Source organism: Liolophura sinensis, chromosome 7 (assembly GCF_032854445.1).
Source record: "Liolophura sinensis isolate JHLJ2023 chromosome 7, CUHK_Ljap_v2, whole genome shotgun sequence".
Classification (NCBI taxonomy): Eukaryota; Metazoa; Mollusca; class Polyplacophora; order Chitonida; family Chitonidae; genus Liolophura; species Liolophura sinensis.
Genome location: NC_088301.1, coordinates 23513879 through 23529430, shown reverse-complemented (window position 1 = coordinate 23529430; position 15552 = coordinate 23513879). Strand labels below are relative to the sequence as shown.

At 42.4% G+C, this 15552-nt stretch overlaps 1 protein-coding gene across 13 annotated transcripts in view; it reads right to left on the bottom strand.

Annotated features, from left to right (window-relative positions):
- Window positions 1-15552, bottom strand: part of LOC135471433 (microtubule-actin cross-linking factor 1, isoforms 1/2/3/4/5-like) — a 164846-nt gene that overhangs the window by 56410 nt on the left and 92884 nt on the right. For 12 of the 13 annotated variants that reach the window (XR_010444439.1, XM_064750671.1, XM_064750672.1 and 9 more), the window contains 3 exons: window positions 15202-15285; window positions 11623-11844; window positions 11-11224 (listed from right to left, as the gene is read on the bottom strand). Coding sequence is in view for 12 of the 13 variants with exons in the window: in XM_064750671.1 (XP_064606741.1) it covers window positions 11-11224; window positions 11623-11844; window positions 15202-15285 (11520 nt within the window). In the remaining variant the exon portion in view is untranslated. The remainder of the gene's footprint in view (window positions 1-10; window positions 11225-11622; window positions 11845-15201; window positions 15286-15552) is intronic. The other variant, XM_064750678.1, reaches the window with a different exon arrangement.

Genomic DNA, 15552 nt, shown 5'->3' with positions numbered 1-15552 from the left:
TGGCACTTACCTTAAAGGTAATGTCCTGCTCATCCAGTTCAGGTGGGATAGCCTTCCCAACTACCTGCACAGTGCCACTAACATCTTCAGCTTCCGTCTCCAGGACACCTTTAGCAAGTGCTTCCTCGACAGACATTTGCTGACCTGTTGCTGAGTTAACAACTTTGCCAGTGGAATCAATAGTAAAACCTGGCTTAGTTACATAAGTGGCAGAGCTTGCAGTTACACGTACCTCTGTGGAAGTTTTAGAAACCACTTGACCATTCTTCACCACCATGTCATCTTTTGGCTTCAGTGGAGAGCCTTCCTGAACCGTAACAATATGATCAGTCTTTTTCTTCTTGTCTTTTGACGAGGTAATAGGTTCCTCTGTCTCAGTTTCAGTGAGTTTGGGTTGAAGTAGACCCTGGCTAACAGCTTCTTCCACAGATAATGGTGATGACTCCTCACCTGGCATTATGAACTGTCCAGAACCAAGATCAAGGTGTCCTTTTCGAATGGCCTCCTGGAATGATAGAGCATCTGGTTTTGTCTCATGTTGTTTCGAGTCTTTTTTCTCAGGCGTCACAGTAATGAAGCCGCAAATAACAGCTTCATCCACTGACATGGTTGTCCCAGACTGTGGGTGTACAAACTGTCCACTGGAATCGAACATTTCTTTCACAGCTGCCTCTGCCAATGACACAGATTCAGTTGGTGGTGTTTCTATCAATAGCCCTTTACTAACAGCTTCATCAAAAGGAATGTTTTGTCCATTTTTAGTGTCCTTGAATTCTTTGGTCGCCAGGTCAATCAAATCCCTTTTCAAGGCCTCTTGGAATGATACACCTTCTCCATTCATAGTGACTGGAGATTGGGCCTCTCCCTTCACCATAATTACAGACTCAGGTATGCGTTCCCTTGGATATGCAAATGGTGATAAGCTCCCTTCGTGCATAGCCTGACTAACTGTCAGCCAGCTTCCTGACATGGAGTCCCAAAATTTGCCAGTTCTTGGATTAATCATACCGCTTGTGAAGGCATCTGCAAAGCTCATACTTCTGTTATTTGGTCTGAGATGTGGAGATGATGAAAATGGCTGGCCATCATCACCTGTCAGAATGCCATCTATTATCATTTGGTCAACTGTCTTACTCCCTGGCATGTGAGGATGAGAGAAAATTCCTGAGGAAGGGTCGATGTGACCTTGTTGGAGAGCCTGCAGGAAACCTAGTGGCAGAGAAGACAGCATATCATCGGACGGTCTGGTTGGTTTGTTATCTGTCACAACAAGCTGTCTTCTCACAGCCTCGGCAAGGTCCATTGCTTTTCCTGTTCTGGTGTCATGGAATTGGCCTGCTGCATCAATGATGCCCATCCTCATGGCATCATCTACCCCAATCAGTGTCCCTTGTTTTGTGTCCACAACATTGGAAATTGTCACTGTTCCACCAGGTGTCTGAACATGTCGCTTTGTTTGAGTTTTGGTAACGGTTTCAACAGACCCAGCCACAAGGCCTTCCTTCATTGCCTCTTCTGTTGGCATTTGTCTTCCTGTGGCAGTATCCAGAAATGTTTTCTTGTCACTTGACAGAATTCCACGTGAGATGGCTTCATGCAGGCCAAGTTCCACATTGGATTTTGTGTCTAGGACAGTCCGTACACTGACATCTTTTGATTTAACAACGGATGTATCCTCTGCTGCTGCCCTAAATCCAATGATGAGGTTTTGCTTCAAGGCATCAGTTAGACTGAATGACATGCCACTGTGAGCATCACTGTACATCCCAGTATTAACATCTAATATGCCTTTCCTTACTGCCTCCTGTACAGGGAGTTCTCTGCCGGTCATTGGATCCCGTACACCTTCCACTTTTATGCCGTCAATAACCACAGTAGAGTCAAAAGCACTTAGTGTTGTTGGAGCTACTTTCGCCGTAGCAAGGCCTTGGTCGACAGCTTCTTGAAGGGCCAATTTGTTGCCTGTTCTGGGATCAATAACTTTCCCAGATGTCACGTCAAACAGTCCACGTCTTGCAGCTTCTCCTATAGACATCTCTTCTCCACTCCTATTGTCAATGATGGACTTGATAGACATTGTTTCATGCATAACTTCAGTGACAACTGGACCAGCCATTCGAGTTTGTTCAACAATAACAAATCCCTGTTGGACAGCCTGAGGGATTGTCAAGACTTCTCTGGAAAGTGGATGAGTGAAACTGCATAGTCCCTGATCCAAGAGGTTTCTCTGGATAGCAGATGAAACGGACACCAATTCTCCAGTTCTTGGGTCTTTCACGAACTTTATGTTAAATGTTCGAGAACCTTGGTCCAATGAACTGCTGCTTCCACCCACCCTCAATCTAATGTCCGACTGTGGTTTGTCAGCTGTAATGAAGCCTTGTTCTATTGCATCAGGGATTGGTATTGGTCTGTCTGATGACTTGTCTATGTAAATGCCCTCCTGTAGGTTTAGTAATCCCATGTCAATGGCCTCCGATACCGGCAATTTATTTCCTGTCACAGGATCTTGCACAGATTCGATGCAGAAGGTTTTCTTTTCATGAATAACTGTGGTTTCATGCTCAGCCTCATCAACACTGCCTTGAACTGCTTTTACAAGTCCATCTTTTAATGCCTGGCTTATGCTAATGGTATTTCCATCACGCATGGTGTAACGCCCAGATGCTTCATCAATAATCCCTCGTGCCATGGCTTCATCTATGTGGATAAACTCTCTGGTAGATGGATCATAGGCAGACTGCAGAATGAAAGCTTGTTTCTGCCTTGCATGGACAATTCTCACCGGTTCAATTGGCTTTGCAGATGTGCCATGAACAAGTCCTCCTTTGACAGCTTCACTCAACGGAATTTCTTCACCTGTGCGCAAGTTTCTGACAATGCCTCGCTGAATGTCTAAAATGCCCCGTTCTGCTGCCTCAAACAAAGGGATGTCTTTTCCAGTGCTTGGGTCTTTTACAAACTGGATACTAAGTGTTCTGGTGTGGCTTACTAGGTCTTCGCTGGCTTTGTGGTATGACTGGTTTGATTGCTGCTGATTATCAACCTCAACAGCAACTACCCAGCCTCTTTCTATGGCTCGTTGAATTGGCATGAACTCCCCCGTTTGTGGATTCACAAACAGATCTCGATCTTCAAGTATAATTCCTTGACGGACAGCTTCTTCTAGAGACAGCCTAGCACCACTTACTGGATCAACAACATGTAATACCTTGATGCTCCTTTTGTCAGCCACAGTCAATTCAGCTTTAAGTCCTTTGACAGTTTCAATGTGCTTTGATGCAAAACTGTCCACCACTTTCCCTTCGATCAGTCCGAGAGTATAGGCTTCAATAACTGAGACCGTCTCTCCTGTTTTGGGGTCACAATATGTTCCATCAGAAATGTTTACAACTCCTTTTCTAATGGCACTGTCCAAATCTAGACGTCGGTTAGTGTTAGGTTCTGTAACAGCATCAACTGTTATTTTTTGTACTGTTTTCTTCACAACCTTTTCGTTTGAACCTTTGTCGAGACCAGCTTCGGTAACAATGCCATCACTAATTAACTGTTCAAATTTTAAAGGTACAGCTGTTCTGAGATCGGTTAGATGTCCTGTACTGTCAAGAACACCTATGCCAACAGCTTCCCCGATGCTGTAAACTTGACCTGAATGTGGATCTGTTACCTTCATAGACTGTGGGTGTAAGAGTCCTTCTTGAAAAGCATTTTTCAGTGAGTGTGTCCGGCCTGTTGTGGGATCAGTAAATATTCCAGTGGAGGCATTGAGGTAGCCGCTTGATATTGCCTCGCTGACTGTCATCACTTTCTGTATAGGCGTGCCTTCAGAAGCCATCTCTTCTGTTTCAGTGATCTCCAAGATGTCTGGTTCAACAAGCTTTACATTTGTCGCCCTCACAGACATTGCCTTTTGAAGTTTTTCCTTTAGAGCCATTCCTGCAAATACAGGTGCTCCCACAACAGCCAAAAGTCCCATCTTTGCTGCATCTTTCAATTTAAGTGAGCGGTTTGTGTTAGGGTCAAAAATCCTCCCGCTGGAAGGGTCTATTTTTCTTTCTTGGATACCTTGCTGAAGAGTGAACATCCGGCTGGCTGTCACATCATACATTGAAGTCGCTCCATCTATAAACCCCTCACGAATAGCCTCAGGTAATGACATTCTCCTCCCTGTTGAGGGGTCTGTAAACTGACCAGTTTCCTCATCAAATATACCTGCATCAATGGCTGCTAGCAGGGTTAGTTTTTTACCTTCTTGTGGGGCATACTCTGCTGTGGGATCAAGAAGTTGATCTCTGATGGCATCTAAAATTGCCACCCTGGAGCCACTTGTGGGATCGGTGTACTGATTGACCTTGAGATCTAGAAGACCTTGATCTATTGCTTCTCTGAAGGAGAGCCTCTTTGCACTAGTGTCTCCCTTTACTCCTCGTCGCCGCTGCACTGTGGACTGCTGAGATTCAGTAATGATTTCGGTGGTTTGTTGAGAGACATACTTGGAGTCACTGTACGGTGTGGATGACGACAATGGTGATCTGTCAGACACAGATCGGTCTGCTGAACTTCTCGGGCTTAGATCTGTTGATGCATGGTCAAATAAATTCTCCCTTGATGTACGCACAGAAATAGCAGACACTGGTACATCTGTTTGAGTTATGTGACCAAATTTAACAGCTGCTCGTACAGACATGACCTCATTAGTTACGGGATGAATGAACGTTGAGCTGGATTCATTGATCAGATCTCTATCTAGGGCCTCTTTGTAGGACAGTTCTCTCACATTTCTTTCAAACTCTTCTGGTGATCGTGCAGAGATATTTTTCCTCTTGAATTCTGGTGACAGTCTTCTCCTCAACCGATCCATTCTCTGTCTTACTTCATGTTCTCTCACTAAATCACTCTGCAAGATATCTTCTTCATCAGAGAACACATTAGGAATCAAGCCTTCTATCAGTGCTTCACTAAGAGGAATTTTTTCGCCAGTTCCCAGATGAACAAGCTCACCTGATATTGGATCTAAGATTTTCTTGTCCATGGCTTTAGTTATTGACATCAGTCTACCTGTTTTGGGGTCAATGATTCTGGACCGATCAGGTTCAATGATTCCTCTGCTGATCGCTTCCCTCAGAGAGATGACGCTTCCTGTTGGTGTGTGGGTTAGACGACCGTTCTGCAGGGTGATAACACCCTCAACAATGGCAGAGTTCAGAGTAGGCGTTCTCTGTGGTCCGCTCTTTGTTGTGTGTGTAGTTGTGACTGTCTCCGCCAAGTAAGAACCAGTACCAGATCTTGTGACATCATCAAGTCCATCTGTTCGTCGGACGGTGTAACCAGGTGTAGTCGTTTCCTTCTTCACCACTGTAAAATCTGTTTTGCTCTCAAGTGTCTTCTTTATGATGTCATCTGCCAGAGTTTCACCCCGTATAGCTGCAAATGTCTGAGCAACTTTTAAATCCACCATGCCTCGGTAAAATGCCTCTGTTGCGGTTAGCTTTTTCCCTGTTTTGGTGTCTAATATATCTCCAGTTGTCCAGTTCAAAGTGACCTCAGAAGGGGCAGAATCTGGTCGGTACTGCCTCGCCAACTTTTCTACAGTCTCGGAATCCAATATGCCCTTTTGTACTGCTTGCACAACTGTCATTCTGGTTCCTGAGTCAAGATCAACTACTTCTCCTTTCTTCCAGTCAATACTGATGTTCTTGTTTAAAGAAGATAAAGTGATTGGTTTCCCTGCATCTGCATCTAGGCGATGCGAAATGAGCTCAGCCGTCTGCAAATCAATCAAACCACGCCTTACAGCATCAACAACAGTCATCTGCTGTCCGGTTTTCAGATCAGTAACATAACCAGTGGAAAAGTCAATGACAACATTCTTTACAACTTCCGACACCTGGGGTTTTCTAGGGGTAGAGAGATGGTGCAAGGGATCTGTGCGGTGAGTGGTGGTCTGTGAGAGAAAAGAGTGCAGTGCTTCCCTTGGGTGGCCATCACCAGGAAATCTATCTCCACTTACCCTTATTGTTTCTACGCTAATGCGTGGCTCTGGCTTGGTTATGACAGTTTCCTCTTCTGCAACAAGAACACTTGAAGGCTGTGAAACTCTAATGTCATCTCCTGGTTTAGCATAGATAATTGTTGTCAGGGGCTTCGATGGTGGCTTTTCATCACCTGGGCCACTGAAGACCACCTCATCACCTGGCCCACTGAAGCCATTTACCCGTGTCTCTCTCGTCTGAGAAGTTATGACAGATTCTCTTGATGATGATGGTTGTGTTGGTGCCCGGATAACTTCACTTTCTTGTTTCACAGTAGCCCAGTTCACTTCTTCCTTCAATCTGCTTCCGGTAATGCTGTCATAAATGGCCTTGCCTGCCATAACAGGGGCTCCAACAATTGCCAGTAATCCCACTTTTGCTGCATCTTTAGCCAATAGTTTACGTCCAGCCTTTTTGTCCGTCACTTCACCAGTGGTTCTGTTAACAATACCTCGTCTCACAGCAGTATCAAGGGAAATCATTTCATCAGCCTGTGTGTCCCAAATTTTGGCATCATCACTCGCAATTCGGCCTTCTCTAATGGCTCTCTCTAAAGGAATGTCCTCTTTTGTAGAGGGATCAAAGAGTCTTCCAGATGCAGCATCATATGTGGATGTTATAATACCACAGTCCAGACAGTCTTGGAGGGATTGCTTCTTGCCAGATTGTGAATCAACAATACAACCAGCCACACCATCAATGACACCAAGTTTAACAGCAGCTCCAAGTGTGTATTTACTCCCAGATCTTCTGTCTTCGATGGTAGTGGATTTGCCACATATGAGACCTTGGTTAATTGCCTCAGATATTGTCACTGTACTGCCTGACTGAGGATCTGTGAATAGTCCTGTGCTGGGGTCAACGAGGCCCGACTCCAAAGCATCCTGAAGATTGGTCGAATGAACAGTGCCCTCTGTACGAAAAACTGGTTCAAGGTGAATTCCCCTAGCTTGAATTGTATCAGTATCAACGATGCCGGTGTTCAGGTTTATCATGCCATTTGACACCGCTTGGGTGAGATTTAAAGATCTGCCATTAGTCATGTTGCGTAAAGCAGGTAAATTTGGATCAATTAAACCCTGAGCAATAGCAGCGCTGAGAGTGATAACTTCTCGTGTAACAGGGTGTCTGAATGTTCCAGATTTGAGATCAAACAGACCAAGTCTCACAGCTGACTCAAAGGACATTGGTGGTGCTTGACGAGTGAAGACTTCATTCGCTGTGATCTGATTGGGTTCATCATCAGTTACTGAGGTAAATACATCAGAAGATCCTGGTACCGTTGCAAAGTTTCGAGTTGACTCCATTGTAATTTGGCGAAGGGCAGCCTGTTGTGGAATGGGTCTGGTTAAGTTACTCATTTCCTGAGTTTGCTGGGTGGAAGATTCAACACTGGTGTTGTAGTTCAGAGTTTCAACAGCTGGGGATTGAAAGCTAATAGAACGAGCTGGGCTTGGTCTGCCTTCTGTGGGCTTTTCTGCCCTCATATCAACTGAAGAAGAAACAACAGAGTCAATGGTCTTTTTAACAATTGGCTGCTGGGCTCTCAATGCCTGCTCTGCTATTGTGGCTTCATCTGTCATTTTAGACAAGGTAAAATAATTGCGATCAATTGCATCATCAAATGTAACAGAGACTCTTGCTCTTTTGTCATAGTATTTGCCTTTGTCCATGTCAATAATGCCTTCTTTTATAGCTTCCTGAACAGACATCTCCTTGCCAGTAAGCGTGTCCTTAACAGAGGTCACATTCTGAAGAATAGCTGCAGGGGATCCAGCAACAAATTCACTTCTCATGATTTCTTCCTCCCTAGTTTTGGATGTCATTTCACCATGAATTAAGCCCTTGTTCAAAGCAATGTTTATGGGCATGCTTTCACCTGTCATTTGGTTGATGTATAGTCCTTTCTTGAGGTCAAGAATTCGTCTCTCAACGGCTTCATCATAGGAGACCAGTTGCATTGTTGCTGGGTCAATGACACTGTTTACACTGAAGGTCATGGTTTCAGACATCACCTCTTCCACAAGAGTGGCCTCAGTCTGCTCCATTTCATCTGTGATGTGAATGCTTGACACTGAGGATCTATCACCATCTCCATCTTCTGTAGTTTCTGTGAAGACCAGTCGACGTTCTATGGCCTCATTGATGGACATAGTTTGTCCAGTAACAATGTTTGTGTACAGTCCTCGCAGTTGGTCAATTATACCAGCCTCCATGGCTTCAGTTACACTTATAGTCTTTCCAGTTCTAGGGTCTATAACCGAGGTGACTGACAGAGTAATGTTCTTGGTGGTGATGACTCTGCTGCTGTCATCAGCAGACTGCGTCACAGATAACAATTCTCCATCAATCAGGCCTTGGTCAATAGCATCTGTGATCAACATGGTGTCTCCAGTGACAGGATTTATGTATAAGCCCTTACTCTCGTCAAGGATGCCTGCAGAAATGGCATCAGGAACGTTCATTCTCATGCCTGTTACAGGATGAAGCACTGTTTTCAGGTTATACGTTCTGGTTTCTCTCACATTACTGTCTCCAAAGCCTGCATCACCTTGAGCAGTGGTGACATCTTCTGCAATCACCAAACCTTGCTTTATCGCTTCACTAATAGGAATGCGCCTGTCCAACCCAACATACTGTCCATTGACTTGATCTATAATGCCTTGCCTCACAGCATCACTAACACCAACCCTTTGCTTAGTTCTTGGATGAATGGCTGCAACAATGGTGAAGGCTCTAGTTTCTTTAATCGGAGATGTTCCACTCTTTACATCTGCGTTCCTGGAATGCTCTGCAATAATCCAACCCTTTTCAATGGCTGAATTTATGGACATACTTTCACCACTCACGGGGCTGTGGAATATTCCTTTGCCCAAGTCTAAATAAGCTTTCTCTACAGCTTCACTGACGGGAATCGATTTCAAAGTTCTTGGATCTTTGACAGATTTAATTGTCATGTGTCTCTGTTCAGATATCACAGTCTGAACACCCGGCTGGGAGAGGGTCGTCTGTGTCAAGGTAAAACTATTTCCACCGGACTTGGTAAGATAGCTGGATTCAACTGTTGCCCCTGTTGAAGTCTTTCTCTGATGTTTCTCTGTAACACCTTTCATCCAGAGTTCTGCAGCTGCTTGAAGTCCTGGTGAATCTGGTGTGTCCAAAGATTGTGCAGGCCATTCTGATGTCAGTCTTAGGAATCCCCTTCTAATGGCTTCATCAACTGTCATGGTCTCTCCTGAGTTAGGGTTGGTGAATATGCCAGTGCTCTCTATGAGATAACCCCTGCTGATGGCATCTGACACAGTGATTGCTGTTACAGAAGAGGTTAAGATTGAACTTTCCACTCTTGTTGTAACAGTGGTGGAGGTGACTACAGCACTGATGATGCTGAGGATGGAATGAGCTTCCTCCGCTGGAATGATACTTTCAGCAGCTGCTTGCTGTATGGTCATTTTTCTCCCAGATTTCCCATCAGTTATTTCCCCTTTCTCTGCATCGATCTGTTTTAGTAAGATGGCACTCAGCAAGGATCGCTTTCTCCCAGCAGAATCTTGCAATCCTGAAGTATCCCTTAGCAGCAAATCAACCAGGTCACTCTCTATGTATCCATACTTAGATGCCTCTCTTAAAGACAGTTTTCTACCAGTTCTTTTGTCAATATATTGGCCTGACTCTAGAATGATTCCTTTGTTAATCGCTTCCATTACACTGATCTGATCACCTGTCTTTGTGTCCTTGATGCCACGTCTGGCAAAAACAACATCCTCTCTAACCAGTTTAAGGTCACCACCTTCCAGAGCATTCAAAATTGACATGGACCTACCACTTTTAGTCACAAACTGCCCAGTGGCATCAATCAGTCCTGTCTTTCGTGCATGATCAAGCGATATCAGGTCATTTGAGTCTTGGTCTATGATGCATTTTGTTTCTGTGTCCAAAATACCTTCACGAATGGCTTCAAGCAAGCTCATACTTCTTCCTGAAGTTACGTCTAAAATGGTGCCGCTATCGTTCATTGCACCCGAATCCAGTATCTCAGTTAGTGTCAGGGGTCGCACTAAATGACCATCTTCCAAAGCTTTGTGAAGCAACATTTTTCTCCCAGTACTCTTGTTCATGAAAGTACCTGTTTGAAGGTCCAATAGTCCTTTGCTGACTGCTTCCGTCACTGTTACCTTCCTTTTGGACGTTGGGTCCACCACCTCTTTAAGAGTTGTTTTTATGTAACCCTTCTCAATGGCCTCCAACAGAGACATGGAATCATGAGATACTGGGTCTACAATACTTCCAGTTGCACTGTGATAGAGACCTTTCTTCACTGCATCAGACAAACACAGAGCAGTTTCGGCAGCAGAGAAATCCACATCACCAAACACAGCCTGAGACTGGGTCACCGTGGAAATGGTCACCTCCTTCTCCAACAAATTGGCACCCAAGTGTTTGGAGATCAGTTTACGAGTCATGGCTTCGTCTATGTTAACAAACTGACCAGTTGTAGGCTCCTTCACAACATTGTCTATTGGATTGTATAGATTCTTCTGCATAGCCTCAAGAAGACTGCAGTCTCTCATTGTCTTCGGATCCCTGATTCCTGATGGTCTAGTAAGTTGTTCGACCAACGAAGGGCTCACATAGCCTTTTCTTGAAGCTTCTAAAATGCTCATTTTCGTCCTGGATTTTAAGTCGACAAACTGGCCTGACTTCAGGTCAAAAACTTCTTGTTCTACGGCCTCTCTTAAGGTCAGCTTGGTCCCAGATCTTGTGTTTAGGATGGTAGAGACATGCAGAATCTGACCCTTGGGGTAAACAGTGTTCTGCTTTGCCCTCACCAAAGTCTGCACTCGCTTGACTGAGCTCTTCTGCTTACTCTGCACTGTGATGCTGGTCAGACTGGCAGGTTTCTTAGAAGGAGGCAACTCTGTCGGCCTGCTCTCCTGTTCTCGCTTGGTCACTTTGACAGTGCGACTAACTTGCTGTGGATCATGTTGTATTGTTGTGATGCGTGCCTCACTGATATAAGGCTTGGGTCGACCACCCACGTGAGGTGCCTGGAGAGTGCCAAAGGCCTCAAAGTCAGACATATGCTGGAAGAATTCCTGCATATCTTCATCAGCCAGCATGGAGGAACGTTTTGCTAGTTCTGCTCGGAATGTACGAAGTAAGGGTATCTGTTCATCTATCACCATTTGGAACTGAAAAACAAAACAAAAGTCAATTGAAAACACCCTCAGGTTTGTCATATTATTATAACAGTTTTGAACATGATTACACATGAAAGAATATGATTACACACGAAAGAACTACAATTGCTCACTATCTGCGATAAGCTCTTCAATGTAGAGCAAGACATATTCAGAGAATTTCTATCTTTAAAGAAACAAAAATCACTATTGTAAGCACAGTGTTTTTTTGTTTGTTTCCCGCTATCGTTGAACATTAGTATCACTGAAACTTGTCTTTTGTGTAACGCATACCCACCAATACTAGAGTTTTACTTGAGTTTCAAGCAAATTTCAACTACCTCCATGTGAGCTAAGATTCTGCGGCTAAATTTTAAAACTGAACAAGCCCCTGGTGCTGCTTTACTAACTTTGATATCTATATTGGCCTCTGATAGAATGGAAGTGATGTCTTTGAGTCGAGCATTTGTCCAGGCCACCATGTCCATGAAGTGTTTGTTAAGGTGATCTAGCTCAGTTTTGACACGTTCAGCTCCACCTCCCAGACGAGTTCTGTTACACAGGCTCTGAACCAGACCTGCATCAATGTCCTCTAGACTCTGCTGGTACTGGCGCAATTTGCGGTCGTAAATCTGGAAGAATCAAAAGGCCACATCATGTTACAAACTTTCAAGGAACAAGTTGAGAGAAGAAAAGATCTCTGACACTTCACGTCTCTACCACACGGTCTAAATCTAAGCTCCCAGTGCCTAATCAGAAAACATGTCCCGGAAAACATCAATAAAACCTGGGTAAACTTACCACCTTACAAATTTTTGTTAGACAAATTTCTTTTTTTCGTTTTGATAGGCTCACAGTTCTTGCATTGTGCTGACATGGATGCGTCAGTGGAAATTAGTCCCTCACCCAGCCCCCAAACATCACCCACAGGGAGCCTAGAGCCCATTGGGGAACATGCAGACATTGGTTAGTAGTAGAAAGGTTAGCTAGGCAGTAATGAGCCATCATGCAGTGGGTCTTCGGGTGACAAGTGTTTTTTATAAGTTATGGTCAGGAGACTCAGTGGCAATAGCAGATTCAGCATGATACAAAAGTTCAGATGGAAATGAAATTTGACGGCGTGCAAGAATGATTTCCTGGATAGCCTTATATATGACCTTAATTCATGCTTGTCCAGAAAATATGCACAGTATGGCATAAAGAATAAGAGAATAGTCACGCTACGTGACTTGGTTAAAATGTGGTTATCATATATTCTTCATATATAATATAACAATATACGGAATATGTAGCAAAGAAACAATTTCCCATGCAAACTTTCCAACCAAGTTTAACACCTACAAAAATCATGCTGATGTATGCGTGTCAACACACAAAAACCGTAGAGATTTGTTAAATTTTTATACAAATGCTACGGTTTTGACCGACTTATAAAAAAGCTGTACATTTTGACCATGACACAGAGAAAGCATCATGGCAGCAACACTACCGTAGTTAGTAAATATACTCCGTGTCTAATGACAACAATAATGCAAGAAACGAAAGTACTCAAACAAACACATCCCTTCACCGTACCGTTCAAAATGCATGGGAAAAGAAACGCACCAAAAACCCAGAAAAGAATTCAAGTGAGTCTCATACATGAAAGTCATTCTTTTTTTTTCTTGTGATATGGTCTGTTCTTGTTAGTGGTCAGATGCAGAAGATATTTACATATCCTCAATGTTATCCATCAGCTTTGCTTTGTAGTTAGTGGACATTTTTTATTCATTTCCTGTTTTCAGGCAAATGTAAATAAAGTAAGCTCTGTCCATTTTATCATGCTCCAAGCAGTCATGTAAGTTGACCATGTGTTTAGTGTTCGGTGTAGTGCAGGTTAAATTTGTTTCAAAGCCAAATCTAAATTGTCTTTAATATTCTGTTGAGATATACATTATGTCCACCACAGAAAATGAAACATTACCACCACATAGCCTTGGGATTGCAAAATGCTCTTGAAGCCAAATGCAGTTTCCCTAAACCTGAACGTGAACTGCAAAAGTCTGACACATTTTGACCCATATACTGTCAGAGGTGTTACTGATAGAAAAGCTTACCCACAAAAAAAGCTGTACACATTTATATGCGGAGCAATTTTAAATGGTGAATATAAAGTGAGGATTACAGTGTTTAGTTTGGAAATGACTGCAAAGTTTCCCATCCTTTCCCCTGCAGAGTTTCAGAAGACCTTCCCCCTTCTTGCGTGCTCTACCCTCGTACACCTCATAAACTTTCACTCCAAAAGTAAGTATGCGGGTTGGGAAAATGTGGTGTAGTAAAACGTATCATAGAAAATGATTACACTTTAGAACAATAGTCGAAAGAGAAATAAAAAGTTATTTGTATTAAATCTTTGCTTTTGTTGATGAACACAAGTATTCTTTTCTTAAAATGTTACACAAGTAGTCAGAAGAAAAAAATCTGAACAAGAACTAAACTTAGAAATCCAAAGTAACCGTTCCATAGAAATATCTTCCAAGAAAAAACACACATATGGAAGATGATTAGGATTTTGTTGAAGCTATTTTTAAATTTTTTCATGAATTCAAGACTAAAGAGGTAATGGCTTAAGTGAAGGTGAATTTAGACACATCTATAGAAGACAGCCTAGCGCTACCAAAGATTTTCCCCATGGAGTATTAAATTAAGACCACATCCTTGTTTTCTTATTGGCAAATGGTTCCAAAGAATACTTTCGCTTTGATATTCTCTCTGAAACAATCAGTGTTTGAGTTGATATCTTTTTTTTTTTTTTTTCCAAAGCACCTTTCTGAAGTTTCAAAGATGCATCTATATGCACCTTCACTTGAGGAGTGGAAACAGCATTACTTACTGTGGCAAGTCCACATCTCTTCTGGGATTCAAGCGAAACTGAAGACGGTCTTCAGTATGCAAAATCAAGCGGGAGGGAGCAGTGTACGTGCATTTAACAGCTGAAAATGCTCGTACTATTAAGGACAAGGTCGAACATCAAAAAAAAATCACAAGCAAAAAATCTGAACAATACCAAGAAAAGGGGGTCAGAATAAATACACAGAAATCAACATAGAGGAATATGGAGAGCGGAAAGGAAAAAAATGATCTGTGATTACTAAAATTGTACAAATGGCATGCGGGGGGTAGACAAAGAAAGAAAAGTTAGGCGGGCAGAGAGAGTATTACCATACCAGCACAATTCAAGATCAAAGTCCATTTACAACAGAGCCTCACTTAACTCTGCCACTCAGAGACACTGTTTGTTTATATAAGTACAAAAGAACATAATATGAAATAAATTTTAAAATCTTTACAGAAACAATGTCACACAAGGAACAATTTAAATCTGGCAAAACTGTCGAGCACATGAATAGCTGACAGAGACAAACACAAACTGAACAACACATTGCTGACCACATTTAAACATCATATCATTGGTCATTATCCATTTATAGCCATCACCATGGTTTTATCAACGATGAAACAACACTGGTTATGAAGTGACAAACTCGGTTCAGACAAGGTAACAGTGTGAAGTAAGACAAGCATAATGAGCACAGCAAAGTTTGGGGTAAACAAAAAAAAATAAAAAATAAAAAACAGCAAGAACAATAAACGAACAAAAACTGAAAGGAGAAACATGGGGTAAGGGATAAATGTTAAGCAAGTATTAGCCAATTTGACAAATCATCAATCATTCGTTAAAACAAACAGAATTTCATAAGAATCATCAAATATGCAAATAGCAAAAAACTGGTAAAATAGCTACTTCCACAATGCATCATTCAGAGCTCCTATATAGCATGCCACCAACAGCAAAACAATAACCTACTTCACATTAGAAATAAACATCTTCGAAACTTTGAAATCAAACTTAGGCGATAAGAACTCTTACCTGCCTGAAGTAAAAATGGGTTAGAGGGTAGAATATGATAATAATATAGTAAATACGGGTAAGGGGAGAGAAGTAATACCTTGGCTTCACGGATGTACTGGCCTCCATATTTGTTTACAGTCTCAATCTTGTGTTTCCTCTCTCCAAGTGAATTGTAAATTTCCTGAAGAACAATACACAAGTACATGTTATACGTCAATGAAAAAATAATTGTTGCCTGAAAAAAATTTAAGTCTTTTGCGATGTTTTACACCATATTAATCAAAAACTCAACTCCCACATACTGAGTCCAAATATATATAAGCATGTTTTAACTTTATTCTAGGCATGACTGTCAATTGACTTGAAACCATATCTTAACATAATAAAAATTGTATTTACCAGTTGTAACATTGCTGATCTAAAAAATGAAACTGACCTTGATTATGTG